The sequence below is a fragment of the Ambystoma mexicanum genome, chromosome 5q (genome assembly GCF_040938575.1).
Source record: "Ambystoma mexicanum isolate Mex_15411 chromosome 5q, UKY_AmexF1_1, whole genome shotgun sequence".
NCBI classification, from domain to species: Eukaryota; Metazoa; Chordata; class Amphibia; order Caudata; family Ambystomatidae; genus Ambystoma; species Ambystoma mexicanum.
Genome location: NC_090933.1, coordinates 611,974,518 through 611,989,888, shown reverse-complemented (window position 1 = coordinate 611,989,888; position 15,371 = coordinate 611,974,518). Strand labels below are relative to the sequence as shown.

The 15,371-nt window shown below is 41.6% G+C and overlaps 1 protein-coding gene across 3 annotated transcripts in view; it reads right to left on the bottom strand.

The window, feature by feature from the left end:
* Positions 1–605: 605 nt before the first annotated feature.
* Positions 606–15,371, bottom strand: part of FAM110B (family with sequence similarity 110 member B) — a 710,699-nt gene continuing 695,933 nt past the window's right edge. For all 3 annotated transcript variants that reach the window (XM_069621079.1, XM_069621078.1, XM_069621080.1), the window contains one exon: positions 606–3,383. In XM_069621079.1, coding sequence (XP_069477180.1) covers positions 1,969–3,081 — 1,113 coding nt within the window. In that variant the 5' untranslated portion in view covers positions 3,082–3,383 and the 3' untranslated portion in view covers positions 606–1,968. The remainder of the gene's footprint in view (positions 3,384–15,371) is intronic.

The following is a 15,371-nucleotide window of genomic DNA, read 5'->3' as shown; positions in this document are numbered from 1 at the left end:
CCTCAATAGATATGCAACATTAAGCTGCTTTCATTCTCATTAATGTCAATATTTGTAACTTCTAGATGTGATCTTAGTCCTAACATAACTATTAATTAAATCAGTCAGCAGACACTGTAATAATGTATTTGATGTTTTATGAAATCATTTGTTGTCACAGCTAAATATATTTTGTTAACCTGCAGATATTGATAGTGACGGTATTGTGGGTTCTTGGCTGAGCTCTGGTTTGGGTCTACGGTCAGAAAGAAGATATAGTCGAACCAAATCTAGACATTAGACTCGAGTGATGCTTGAAACTGCATTGCATTGCCCACCGCTACCTGGAGAGTCACAGCATGAAAATCAAAAAGCCAGGATTGGAATAAGGTGTCACTCACTCATAGTATAGGGCCTGTTGGCAGCTACTAACTTCACATACCAGTGCTTGGAGAAAGTTCGATGTACAAAGCTCATAGGTCAGGTGCAAGACATACACACACATAAATAAGTATGACAATTATCAGTGTATTAAAAATGCAATATAGAACCACTGCCTATTGTTGTGTCCAGTAAAAAGTATAGTAAACGAAAGCAGACTAAGCAAAATTTCATCAGACAGCAAATTCACCAAAAGCTATTTATTAGCATGACACTATTATTTAAAGATTCAATAACAACTGAAGTATATACAAATCATTACAGCATTTACATAATAAAAAAAAGGTGCCTCTCGGGTGAAGGATAAGGTAGTGCGCTGCAATGTACTCCGGAGCACGAATACAAGAACAATGACTCTGACCACTGGACTTTTCATGTGCTGCTGCCCAAAAACGTTCAGATGAAATGGCAGGTGATAAACCACGCACAAAATATATATATATATATATGTAACAGACTGACGGACAGCACAAACTGTAATGAGACCAAAGCTGAAAAAATGTGCATACACGGGGCAGCCATTTCACAGCCCGCAATGTAATAATATGCAAGACAACATGAAATCACAATTTCTAGGATCAATTTCAGCCACTGGATGTATGGGGTCACTTCAGAATGACGCTTTGATACCGATATGGCTCTGTACTTCCATTTTCATTTTAGAAAATGTTCAGGCTCTAGAAAAACGCAATGGACTGTGGCTGCGGTCGTGAGTGTTTGACCAAGGAAGGCATTCAATGTTAGCAGAACGATCAAAAGTTTAAGACTAGGTGCCTGGCCGGGGGGAAAAAGGCAAAACGTGCTCAAACTGCCCAAGTGGTTTGCCTACTTGGATGACATTTATGGCTCTTGCACAATACTCTTCTTTACAGTACACAGTACCTAAAATCTAGCAAGAACCTAAATGCGGCAATAACAAGGGGGAGCTCTCTCCACTAGGCACTCTTAACTTTTATACTCACCATATAGAAACAAACTTGCCATATCATAACGTGGGTCATTTCCAATTACTTTTTTATTTTAAAAGTCTCGTTTCGCCAGCTTCAAAATCAACCCTTGACAAGTGTATGCCAGGGAACAGCAAGTTTAATCGTTTTTGCCTAATATCACCAACTCATTCCTCTTGTAACAAACCTTTTGGTTTTTACTGTGCATACTTTTTTTTAATACTTTGACGGAAGTAACACAATCTAACAGGATAACTAGATAACAGAACAGTAAAATGCTAGGGGACAGACACACCAGTTTGAGGTTACATGGCCTGGCAGATATGAGCACAACAAAAAATGAAGCCCTAGTTGAACTCCGGTCTTAAACTTTTGGCAGGCGATGTGCTCGGTCGGCTAGGTTGCTGTAGTTATTAGTTCAAGTGGAAGCCAGGTCATTTCACATGTTGTCAGGCATGCAACTTGAAAGTATTGCACAACAAGCAACACAAAACGATCTGAGAAGTGTACAAGACCTCATGTAGACTTCACAACCCTTCACGACTGAATATTCACAAACAAGGTTACAATCTTTCCTTAACTTAGTTCAGAGTGCTCGCTCTCACACATGAGACACTTTCTGTGACTCTCGAACTTGCTTGATGCTGTACAACCACTTGATAATTCTTGCATTCCTTTCAATGGCAGAAATGCCATACGGCACGCGGTCATTGGCACTGTCATCATTTCTAAGGTCACTGTTGCTGTCCTGAGACTGCTCGCAGTCCGAGCTGATCATACTTGCACTGCGAAAGTTGAGGGATATAATATCAGAGTTAGCCCTTGCAAAGTTCTCCATTCCAAGATTTTCAAGCTCTTCAGGATCCAGTCCACAATAGTTAAAGAATCGCTCAACATCGGCATCTACTCGAAAGTATCTGTCACTTAAGTCTGATTTGGACCTCTGAAGCGATGGCCTTCTGCTCACTCCGCAGCCAGGGTCCACAGCGTCATTGTCTGGGGATTTGAGGAGCGTGAGGGTGGCAAGCTTGGGTTTGGGGGGCAGAGGTGGTGCTGAACTACTGCATGGTATTGCTTTTAAGGGCTTCCCACTTGTTACTTTTCTAATGTCAGAGGAGCTATGAGAAACATGTAGGAAAGTCTCGCTTGACTTCTCCAGTAGTCTGCGGCCAATGTTCACGCTGCTTTCTTGAGGGCTACAGTGGTCTTGAGTGGGGAAAACCTTCAAGGATTCTGCAAATGAATGCCTGTTAAGTTCTGTGGAGTCTGATCTGTGAGGAAGCCAATTTCGTGAACTGTGTTTGTGGCCAGATCCTGAGCTTGAACCTTCAGAACTGTTGATGATATTTTTTAGAATTTCAAGCTTTAAATTCTCCCTTTGTACACTGCTCTCAGTCTTTCCATTGTTGTTGAACATTTTGGTGGTTGGGCTGCTCAAGGCTCGCTTAGCTGCAGGGCATACTGGAGGCTTTGCAAGCACCGCTGGTTTCACAGGCTCCTGTTTGGCATTGATGACCTCCTGGCTCTTGACATATTTTGCCTTGTCAGCTTCTAATCTCTCTACTGCACTAAGTCTCTTGGGATTAGGCTCAGCCTGCCTGCGGAAATAGTCGGGCCCTTTATTCAAGATGCGCATCGGCACAGCAGAAGTGAAAGCAACCGCGGGGCTGCCCGGTTTCCCCATGCTACCTGTCTGTAGTGTTTCTGTAGGCATGTTTGGAGGTCTCTCCCCTGCAGCCGTTTTGGATTCTCTTCTTGGATCTCCTATACGCACTGTGTAGAAACATGTACATCAAGCACAATGAATAGCAGACAAACGCCGGAATCCAAGTACTAGCAGCAGCTCCTCATCTCACAGTTCATTAAGTACCTTAAAAACAGATTCTTTAAAAAAACAAAAAAAAAACAGTCTCAAATGTGTCTTATTCTGCTCTCTGCTTATTCCTTTCTTCACAGTGAAAGATGCGGGAGTCTTGGCTTGTTCCCTCTCTGTGTGCTGCACTATAGGCTGAGAATCTGAAACACAAAAAAAAAAACAATTGCAGGTTAGTATCAGCATGTGACATCACAGCTAAAGCAATAGAGAAATATTTACTCCTTCAATAGCCAGTTTAAGCAGCATCTCTAGGCAGTTCAGCAGAGAAAGGCAGTCGCATCAAAGGTTATCGTACACCTTTACCATCAAAAGCGCAAGACATCGGGTACATTTCCACATGAGGGTTGTACAAGATGTCCGCATTTCTTTCTGTACACACAGACGCCAGCCAATTTTCACTTACAGTGCATGGACAACAGCTTTGCTGTTAAGGACACAAGGAAGTCAGTTTGTACATCCTGTATGCCATTAAATTATGCTATATTAGTCGAACACTACATAACTGCATAAACTGTGGGGACATCAGCTATACAAAAAGAAATGTGTATAAGCAATAGGCTCTGTCGTAAGGTTTATGACTTAATTATATTTCTTACAGGCTGTTGAATCCCACAGCCTTTAACCAAAACATCCACATGGGGATCCAGGCAGCAATGGTAGAGACCAGGTTTATTTCCATACAGCTGTGCAGAAATAGGTCACAAAACCAGCATAGTACACTGGCCCAAAATGGTGACCCCCTGAGCAGTGATTTTTGTATTGGGTTATACCCAAAGAGCTTCATGCAGTAAGTTAACATGATACATTTAGTCAGTTACATTAACAATGAACCTCCCAATAGTACATTCTCTGATCTTGGAGGGCACGGTTTTACAGCGTCATTCGGGACCTGCACAATTCCACTTGGCCGACCCTCGTGATTCAGACATCCATTTAGCAGATCTTTCCACCACACATAGCTGTAGTCGACTTTGGAACTTGCGCCCACATGACTCTTTATTCCGGTACTCCGGGAGTAAAGCGTGCCATCAAAGGTGATGCAAAGGTAACTGGTCTTACCTACACAAAAGCTGAAGTGACACTCAATATGGCGTTAATCCCCCGTTGCAATGGCTGGAACAGGGGTAACGGCCCGGCAAGTTATCATCCAGAGCGAAGTGAGTGCGGCTAACACAGGCGCCAGGCTGTTACCCTCCGTTCCAGCTCTTGCAATAGGGGATTACGGCTATTAGCACCACGGGTAAACCGGAGGTGCTAAAAAAAAAAGCATGGCCACCATGGAAAGGGAAGAGGGGGGGGGGGGTGTGTGTGTGTGTGTGTGTCAACTTCCTTTCAATGCCACCCCTGTATTCCAGGCTGCTGGTCACTTTATGCTCTCTCACCTCAGTCCATGGCTCGTGTATGCCCAGGAACCCATACAAAATTAAAAAGAAAACGGTCTGCTTCAATAAGGTTGATCATGCAGTTGCAGGTTCTTCCGTCTGCATCAAGCAACCGAAAATGTCATTGACACGGGGTGAGAACACTGCAGGCAAAGCAGCGGTGATTTATAAAACCATGATTTTGTAGAGTTATAGGCATAGGTTAACCTTCATATAAACAGAAATCACAGCATTTTTCTGTCTCCGATTATTTTACCTGGAAAACATTTCACCTCAACCCTTTCATCAGGTGTGCAGAAACCATCCAACCCTCCCCATTTGTTGGTAAGTTAGCTACCAGCAAACGTTGCTTTGGCGCTGTAGAGTTACAAGGTAATCCGGGAGCAGCTATGGAACAACTGGTGACGTCTGGACCTCTTGAAGTAACAAACCACTCTCCAACCATCAAGAGCAGTTGTGAAAGATGGAACTGTGGAGGTACTGGTCAATACTCAGTAGCAATACCGGAGCGCATGCCTGGGAAGAGAGAGAGGCCTGAAGTGGGCACTTGACCTGAAATAATTCCCAGAAGTCAAGCATACAGAAGATTAAGTATGATTTTTGCTATCAGCCCAGCAACTTGCTTGGCATGGCTACTTCGCTCGCTTAGAAGCAAACCCTATATGACGAACAACCTGCAGCCTACCGTGTTCCAAATACAAGCTTGCATGGTCTCTTTTGTCTGAGTATATGGAAAAGGGAGGTTACAAAAGCCTGGTTCTAAATTTAATATGAAATCCGAAGAGGCTTGAAAATCCCCGATTTTGATGAATCATAGGAATGTGAAACCTTCATATTAACAGAAATTCTAGTAGTTCTCTGTCAAAAATTATTTTCTCTGAAAGACTTTAATTTGAATGAGCTTTCCGAAGTTCAATCAGGAAAAATCGTGCTGTCCGTTTTCCCTTCCCAGCAGTATGGCGGCCAGCTTTCCCAATGGTTTATTTGCAAACAATGAAGACAAATGTTTAAAGTCAGATTGTTTGCTTCAAAGCCAACTCTCATGACAGGGTCTGCCATCACAGTACGTACTCCAAATAGTTTCGGCCAACACACAGTCAGAATGTTGCAGCATTTACATATAAATCATACTTCGCTTTTGGAAATACTGCTCAGCTTTTGAGTGCCCCTTCGCTCATCAATGTGGGGTTAATTTTGGTAAAGGGCGTAACATTTATGGAAGGCCTTGCGTAAGGCCTTTACTCCTTCTATTGTCATGCCCTATTTTCATCTATTTGTATGGCAGAGAGAAGGGGCAGAACGCAACTTCCATTTCCGCCACGTTCCTTCCTCTCCGGCAAACAAATGCTCCAGCCGCGTAAATGCTGGGGAATCCTACGGAGCACTAGCATAATGCAGGCGGACTCCATAGGAATCCATTGTATGGCAGGTGGCGTTTACTTCATTTGAATGTCAGAGTGAAAAAGTGCAGGGCAAAAGGCAGAGGAAATGCCTGTAACCTTGCCGTTTGCCCTGCACTTATGCACAACGCTGATCAATTGACCGAAATTCGGTGGTGGGGGTCTGTGTACGCGTAAAGGTGCCAGCTGCCAAACTACGTCAGGGAATGCATAGGAGCCCCATGTGAGTCAAAGAATTGAGGCTTTTAAAATGTCTTAATTTGTTTTATTCGTTTTTGTCAAGTGCAAGTCACATGAAAGAGCTAAAAGATGGGAGATATAATCTGGCTTCCAGATTCCATTCCACTATGTACAGTGAGAAGGGTCGGGGAAAGAAGGTTCAGAAGGGTAGATACTGTGACCTCATGGCAGTTCTGCTCTGAAGCAAGTTTTCATGTTCTTAATGTCACTGGGCCTAGTAAGACCGTTGTTTTTCTTCTCCCCGGTTCCCTTCCCTTGGTCGCACTCTAACACTGGTGTATGAGTGTGATATAAATAAAAGATCATATCATATCTTTTCACTGTAATTTTGTATTTTTCTGAACAGATATGTTAAATAAAATGTCTGGTATGTGAACATATGCATCACATTTACACATTAGTAACTAGCCAACGTGTGTTAATGTCGTTTTCTTCAGTTTTTCCGGAATGTCTAGCACAGAACACAGTAAGTATCCAAAACTCCCAAGGATGAACAGACAAAAGGCAAACAAATCAATACAGTCATAACCAAATATTCTACAACTTTGGACCACACAAAGTAAAGAGAATAAAGTAAATGAATGCACATATTTAAAGTTTTATAACGCAAAGAAATTGGGTTAAACTATGATTGTGCAAAAACTAATCAAGCAACAGTTCTCTCCCATGATAACATTCACTTAACCCAAAGCTTATCCTATAATACACGGCCCTCACAGAGAACAACATTCAGCAGAGTTCTGAGGCAGACATAAACCAAACAAATCATCCATTTTAGGTACTTCCCTCCAGATTCAAAGATGTTGGTTAAATGTTGATAAAATCACATCTGCTTGTTGAAGCGGTTTGCTTTATTACTAGCAAACGTTTTCAATACAAGTTGTAAGTGATTTCAATCCGGCACTTCACCCAAGTCAATGCCTAGCCTGGGATGTACACCTGAAACCCTCAATTATTTATTTGTGTCTATAAGTTCTTTTATTCTGAGCGATGTACCACTTATATCACACCCCTCTCTTTTAACCCCCTCTAACCCCCACCCTCAGGTCACACTGAACCAGGAATCAGGCTGGTTTGCAAAGTTAAAATATTTATTTATGGATTTCACAATATATATCACACTATTTTAATGGGTATACAATAATCACCAATGGGTGATGTGACACTAAACAATCTCTAATCACAAGGAGCAATGATGGGAAAAATAATGCAGCACAGAAAAATACTTTTGTGGGTTTGTTCAATCAAATGGGAATATGGTTAATATTTCCCCCTGCACACCCCTCAATCCCCCCAATATGCAATATAAAGAGATAGAAAGAGAGAGAGAACAGGTTTCAGGAACGCAGAATTCAAGCAAATATATCAAGCCAATTTCCCCCCAGCAAACACCAGAGAAAAACAGAATTGATTGCAAACTTGTCAAAAATGGTTTTAAAGTTGGCTTTGAATGAATGAGGTAAAACACTGAAAATGGTTTAATTCCCTGAAATGGTTTAGATACTAATGGGAGCCACTTTATATGGTTCAGACAAGCAATGGCAATGATTAGAGATTAATAAGCAAGTAGAAAACTTAAATTTGAAGTCGGGTGCAAAGAAAAGCTATTTTACATGTTATAGATTTTAGCCAAACGAAAAACAACAAAACCACCTGGCCTATATATGTCAAGGAACAAAAACAAGTGGCCCAGATATGTGATGTTATCAGTGATGTCATCAATGACATTTGTGATGTCATCTTTGATGTCCTGGGTGTTAGTTTTAGCAGTGCAGTGGTGGCGCGAGTTATGGTTGCTTAGCTTACCCTAACTGGTGAATTTCAGGGGGTTTTCAGTTTTACTTGGAACTATAACGTCCGTTTAACGTTTTTTCTTTGAATTTCAAAGGTTTTTATTAGTGCAACTTAACCATAACGTCCCTTTAACAAAGTTTTTTCATTGAATTTCATAGGTTTTTACCAGTGCATGCTATTTTCCTACAATTTACTAATATCATACTTACCCAATATAGCAATATTTGTGTCCAATTTCCAAAGTTTCACCTTAAAACTCTGCCATTTCCCACCATCTGGAATAATTTTTAACACTTCTATACACTTTTTGCAACTATTTTAACTAGTTTTGCATCCGTAGACGTCTACGAACTTCTGACTTCATAGCGGACCTTCCGGACAGTGCCACATGAGCATACGCTGGCGCACGGGATGATGACGTGTCTGAGAACCCGTCTGCACTTCACAATAAGATCTCTGCTTGACGGACAGTTCGGAACTGCATTTTCTACTGATCTAGGAACTTCCAACTTCAAAATTTCCCTTGCACAGCTCCAACACCTATTCCTACTCATTATCCATTAACAAGCTAGTACACAGTACATACTTTTAGCAAAACTGCTATTTATCTTAAAATGGCATCAGCTAATGCCATTCCTCCTTCCCAAGAACCACCACCACTGCTGTAATCAAGGAGCATAAGAAACACTTCCCCCTAACTTACAAATAACAACATTTGCCCTTGTCCACCTACCCCTCCATATTAGTGTTTGGTTGCTCTTCCCTCATTTCCCTCCCCACCTTTCGTTCTCAGCTCTCCTGCCAACAAAAATACATCCAAAAACAACAAACGACATATTCCTTTAGGAACCACCTTTCACAGTTAATAGAACTAAAAAAGAAATGTATAGACTCCATCTACTTTATATTTCTCAGTAAAGTACAGACTAAATAAGATTTTCCAACATTTCCATTTGCATTTTGTGTTATGCTAATGGGAATATTGTGGCGTTCATCCTCTGTTCCAGGGACTGGAATGGTGGATACAGGCACAGCAGCCCAAGTTATCAGCCCAAGCGAAGCGAGGGTGGATAACGAGGTCTCTGGACCATTATACCCCCATTCCAGCCCCTGAAATGGGGGATGAAGGCAATTAGCATCCTAGGTTCCCAAAGCGGGAACCTGGGGTGCTAAAAAATAGGACTTTTCTTCCAACACCGGGACACCTGCGACGTCCCGGTGTAAGAAGGAAAATCCTTTTCCAGGATGGCCACCATGGAAAGGGAAGGTGAGGGTTCTATACAGGGCTCCTCTTTGCTTTCCATAGCAGCCTGCAGAAGGCAAAAAGAGAACACTATGACCATATTACCACAAGCACATTTTTCTTCCCTTTCAAATCTATCCTAATTTCGAATAACTTTACCACAAAGCCAGTCCCAGGTGGACATGACCACTTTAATCCTATGTTTGGCCCTTGTGGTCATGGCCAGTAGCCAGATTGTCCGGATCATGACCTTATTCCATGACCCGGACAATCTGGCCACTGCCCATGGCCACAGGCTACCCCTCAGTCACTAAAGGTATACCGCTATTTTTTGTAGCTACATTATGACGCATGTCAAATAATAAAACACTGGCACTTTTGCAAAACCATGCTTGTAGTTCCTTGTCAATGCTTCTTGCGCAAGTTTGCTGGAAATCCACCCATGTTTTATTTTTTCAAAAGTGTCAAATGTATGCACATACAATCGTCATATAACCTAGCCCCCACTTGACAAAATCCATTCGGACTTTACGAAAACATCTAAATCTAGATCTTTAATCTTTTTGCAAACCTTTGTGTAGATTTGTCAAATGGCACCACATGTATAAGCCTTTACAATATTTTGGGACCCCCACTCTAATTTTGCTCCCTCTCGACAGAATCCCACCAAACTTCGCACAAACATGTATATCTTGATCTATTATCAGTTTGCCAAATGAAGTGTTGATTCGTCAAATTGCACCTCATTTATAAGCCTTTACATTATTTTGGGACCCCCCCTCTAATTTTGCCCCCTCATGACAGAATCTCACCAAACTTTGCATAGTCACTCAGGATCAGCCAAGGAATATACATACACAATTTCATGCAGTTCCATTAAGTGGCATCAAAGTTATAAGCCATCCAAGAACCACATTTCACCAACCCTGTAATGCTAAGGTGTTCGCAAACTTTCACAGGACTGTTCGCGAACATCTGAACTGTTCGCAGACTTTTGTGCCAAAAAACGCCCGTTTTTTTTGCTTCTTGCAGCCATATCCCATCCCATCCTCATCACCCCTGACCTCCCCAGAGATTATTTTATAAGTTTGACAAGTGGAATGCTGTATTTTTTCATATGTTTTTACCGCGCTGGCCGCGAATCCAAGATGGCGGGCGTTTCCAAAAATCTGACGCACTTCACACTCCTCACCATCCAATCAGCGAACACGTCACATGTCTGCGGACATGGCGTAAGCCAATTAGCCAATCAGGACACTGCCCGCGGAGCGAACAGCGAATGGGTCCACGGACTGGACATAGATATCACTAATTTTTTGTGACCTACTTTTTGGTAATTTTTTAAAAACTTACTGGATGGATTTTCACCAAATTTACAAAAGCACGCTTTTGGGACCAAACTGCTGCTCCTGCCACAAATTTGGTGAAAATCCATCCAGCGGTTTGGGCTGTAGGCATGAGCAAAGTTTTTTCCCCATTCAGTCTATGGGAAAAAAAGAAATTTTGGGCCCCCCCCTATAACTGTGCCCCCCCTGGACCAAACCTCCTCAAACTTTGCAAAAAGAGTGGGCCATATACTTTTTTTGCAAAGTTTGGTGAGGATTCGCCCAGGGAGAGCGAAGTTATAGGCCGCCCAAAAAGTGCTCTTTCTATGGGATTAGCAATTTAGCATAACTACACAGCCACTACCGTGGCCTTGTAATTGATATATATATATCAAAAACACACAAGCCCCTACACGGTTGTAACACTACAAAAAACCACATATCAGGCAAGTACAAAAAGATCCCAGCACACAAAACCTTGCTACTTTAAAATAACATCTTTATTATAACGTATCACAGCACATCATTTAAAACAAAGGTGAAAGCATTCACCCCTGTGACAGCCATAAGGTTGCAGAAAAGTCACTCACCCCTAGGGTGGAAAAAAGTCACGCGTTCCGCCTGAATGCGACTGTCTTTACCCCTTTTAAACTCTATGGTGTTACCAGCACAATTGGATTTCAACAGTCTGAGGAAGCCTGAGCATTCAGGCGGAAAGCGTTACTTTTTTCCACCCTAGGGATGAGTGACTTTTCTGCAACATCCCTAGGTGATAAGAGAGTTATATGTGATTGGAGAGTTTCTGAAAGAAACGCACGCAAAATATCCAGCCCCATCACTCTTGCCCAGTCCATGTCATTAAACACAGTTTACCCCACATTTCTCTGACATAAATAAAGCATTGCTCTGTGTAAGAAGTAATTCTACTCGCTCTCTGGTAGTCAGTCTGACAATGTTGCTGCCATCCATTCATTGTAATGGAAAAAACTGAAACGAACGCGCAGGGCGCCCAACGTTTTGAACATGGTGAGGGGACTAACATTATTTTTTGTGTATATAGAAGTGTTAGCAAAAGGGTTGTGAAATGTTACTGTTATTAACATGATTGGTGTAATTGGCATGATCACGACTGTGGGATGAATCTAGCCGAAGACAAAAGGAAACTTCATCTGGCTGACTGGGGCCTAAACTTGCAGAAATACTGTCCTGGAATTTCAAAGCACACTTTTGATTGGCAGACTGAAAGGCCACCATGGAAAGTTCAACACTGCCAAATACATCAACAGTGTCAGAAACAGGAAGACTAAAATTAAGTGGGCCATGTGTGCGAATGACAAAGCTGAAATAAATTAGGCCTATTTTCCCCTTACAGGCTATAGAGACACTGAAATGCATTCTTCCCAAAGAGAAAAGCTGCTATAAAAAGGAAGACAATTGCTGCTGGATTGAAAGAAACTGTTTACCAGTGAAACTCCTGTGACTGTTCCAGTTTCATATAAAGTATCATTTAAAGATGGACATTGATGGCATGGTGCAGGAGAACAAATGAAGTTTGTGTGCTGTAAGATATTTATGCAGGCCTCATGTATAAAGAAAGAAATTGCAACAGTTGAAGTACAGATATCTGTCCACAAGAGTTGACTTTAACACAGATTCAAAGCCCAGGCACTGCACCCCCACCACTCCCACCACTGCCGCCGCCCCATCAGATGCAAGGCTCCAGCTCTGCTCCTCTGCTCATTTAGAAATCTCTTTGCAGCTTTCAGGACCAGAAAAGGGGCTGTATTAATGCATGACCAAGGAGTTTATTGGGGTGAAGTAAAAACAGCTCTGTATATCGAGAGCCAGCCCTTAATGGGTTGAACTTTCTAAAATACTTGGAATTAAAACTCAAATTCATGGTGCTCTCGTTGAGCTAGTAGAGCTAATCACATTTGACTAGCATTAGAAGGTGTTAGACAAGTGAGTGGGTGGAGTTGTCTTAATCTGCATCAGGATAAAAGCAGACCCATGGCCTGGCCTTTGACTTTGCAAGAATGTTATGGATTTATATCAGCCAGGGTCAACAAAAAAGAAAACAGAGGCTGGTCTACATCTAAGTGGAGAAACGAAATGTACTGTTTATGGAATTAATAATATGTATAATTAAGATATTGTCATAGTTTTATATGGACAATCATGTTTTGTTAATCATCTCGGGAACCATAAATCACACAATAATGGTTCAAGTATCATTAAACAACGTATGAGAAGACATTTATGTTGACACCACTCCCCTAACTACCCCAAGCTACAACCTAAAATGTGTCTCTAGAAAGTGTCAGGAAGCAGAGGTTTTGGGAGATACTAGCTCAGTGATTTATCTAACTGTATGTAAAGTGGTGAAAGATTCATAAGGAGATACACAATGAAAATATAGAGAGCTGACTGAAATCATTGGGGGTGGAACTGCAAAATGAAATGCTTGTTGGGGACCCAAGATTGCATGGGAGCTGGGGAGAACCAGGAACAGAGACAGATGCTGGGGTCCACAGCAGGAGAGGAATAACAGAGGGATTGAGTCTGGAGGATATCCATGAATGATGTTAGTCTGACCAGGTCCCTGTTTTTTGCCCATGGAGGCTTCATGTCTTTTCCTGAGCAAAACCCAGAGAGGGTCAATGTAAGTAAACCTGTCCAACTAAACCAAATATTGTGGTGATCTGTTTGAATCAATCCCTTTCTCCCTTATTTGGTAGGTGAGGTACGGCCATAGATCCCTAGCACTTTTTTACTATATAATAATTTAATTTATTTCCCTATAACCAACTGACACAGGGTGATTTGTTGAAATTAGAAATTAACTACCTCGCTTCCAGTGTGGATAAAAATATAGTCTGTTCAAACAATTGTGTCGTCCTATTGTTTTTTTTCCAACCCCAAAATTCCCTAAAGGGAGGGGTGCATACACATGAAATTCACAACTGCTCCCTGATCCCCAGACACCACCTTGAAGCAAAGGGGTTTGAAATCATAACTGAATATCAGGGTTTGTGGCATAGGAAAAGTGTTTTGCGGAAGTTAAACAGAGTGAAGTTACTGATTTAAAAGCACCAGAAAGTGGGAAAGTGACTCCTGATAGAGGAAAGATTCTTCATCTTATAGGGTTGAAGGAAGAAGGGTTCCATATATATATAAATAAGGTTTGTTCTTAAAAGTCTGTTGTGCTCCAATACTGTAAAGCATGGTCAAGCGCGCAGGGAGATAACATTTAAAGATCACTGCGTGTGTGAAATTGCTTTTACAAATAGATAAGTGTTGCATATTGTTTAAATTAAAATTCATGTAAAGTATAGTGCCATGATCTGGTCATGTTTCAAGGTGCTACATGCTGTTTAATTGAACCTCATGCAAAGTATTTTGTGCAATTAAATTGTTTTGTCAAGACCTGTGTGCTGCACAATTTTGTGTATTAAGCGTATTCTGTGAGTGACCCAGGTATTTGAAGTACCATACAGAGCCGTGGTCCTATGTAACCTGGGAGGAAAAGAACCCTAAAGAAGGAATACTGCACATGATGCCGGATTGAAGTGTCTGTGATCTGTGTGAGTCTAAACCGATTGGTGTTTTCAATGTGTGTATAAAGTGAATTGTTAAGAAAGAAAAGCATTGGTGCCACAGAGAATGTGGCGTGACTTGCGATTTTGTACAAATATTCATGTTCCTGTTCTCTAATTACTATATATTCTTTATACCCACTGGCCTGATTTTTGGCTTACATATGGTTAAAGGTTGAGGGACACAAGTAGTGTAATATGGGTTATAGACAAGGCTAGAGTGAATTCTACAGGTAAATTGGTGTGGCAATCTTGATTGGGTAGGGAAGGAATTTTCTGCCTTGATCGTTGCTTCATAGATATCTCTAAGTAAACCATTTATTTAAAAAAGACGCCCTATAGCTATATTTTTGACACCACGTACCCACCTTCCCACATGCACATATGCTTTGCAAGAAAGGCTTGCATTACAATATAGATGGTCCATTCACACATGCCAGGACAAGGATGCCATGCACCACATAAGGGTTCCCAGGGATCGAGCAAGCTGTACTCAATAAAAACTGCATACACTAAAGCAGCTTCCATCTACCAGTGGAATACAAACAGCCTCTGTGCGAGCAGACGTTCATAGGGAACAAGGTAACCCTTTGAGCACCTTAATTAACTCTGCACCGTTCAAGACCTTTTTTTAGGGGAACATTCACAGCTGTTTCTCCACTTGGCGGCTGTTGATGAGAAAAAGTCGATTAACCCAGCAGCAAGTCAATCAAAATTACAGGGGCCTTGCACCTGTGCAGTAGTTTAGGATTTATGGTCCCATACAGTAGTATTTGTATTGATTTTAAAGTTTAGAGCTTTCGCCAAAGTACTGTACCAAATTGGTAAAAAAGGTACAATAATGATACAATGACAAATGCAAACAGTAGAAAATAGGGGATTATTGATATATGTTATTTATTCGAAGTGTCAGAAAGGAGGTAAGCTTTGAGACTAGTTTGGTAAGTGTTCAAGGAGGGGGAACAGCAGAAGGAGAAAGGACACATTTCAATGCTTGGGAGCAAGCATTGAGAAAGAGTGGAAGTGAGAAGAAACACAAGGAGGTTTGGGGACAGAGCGCAATAGCTGATTCTGCAAGCGCAAAGAGGGAGAGTAAAGGGATATTGAGGATAGAGAGGAGTGAGACCATGGATCCATTTGAAATCAGC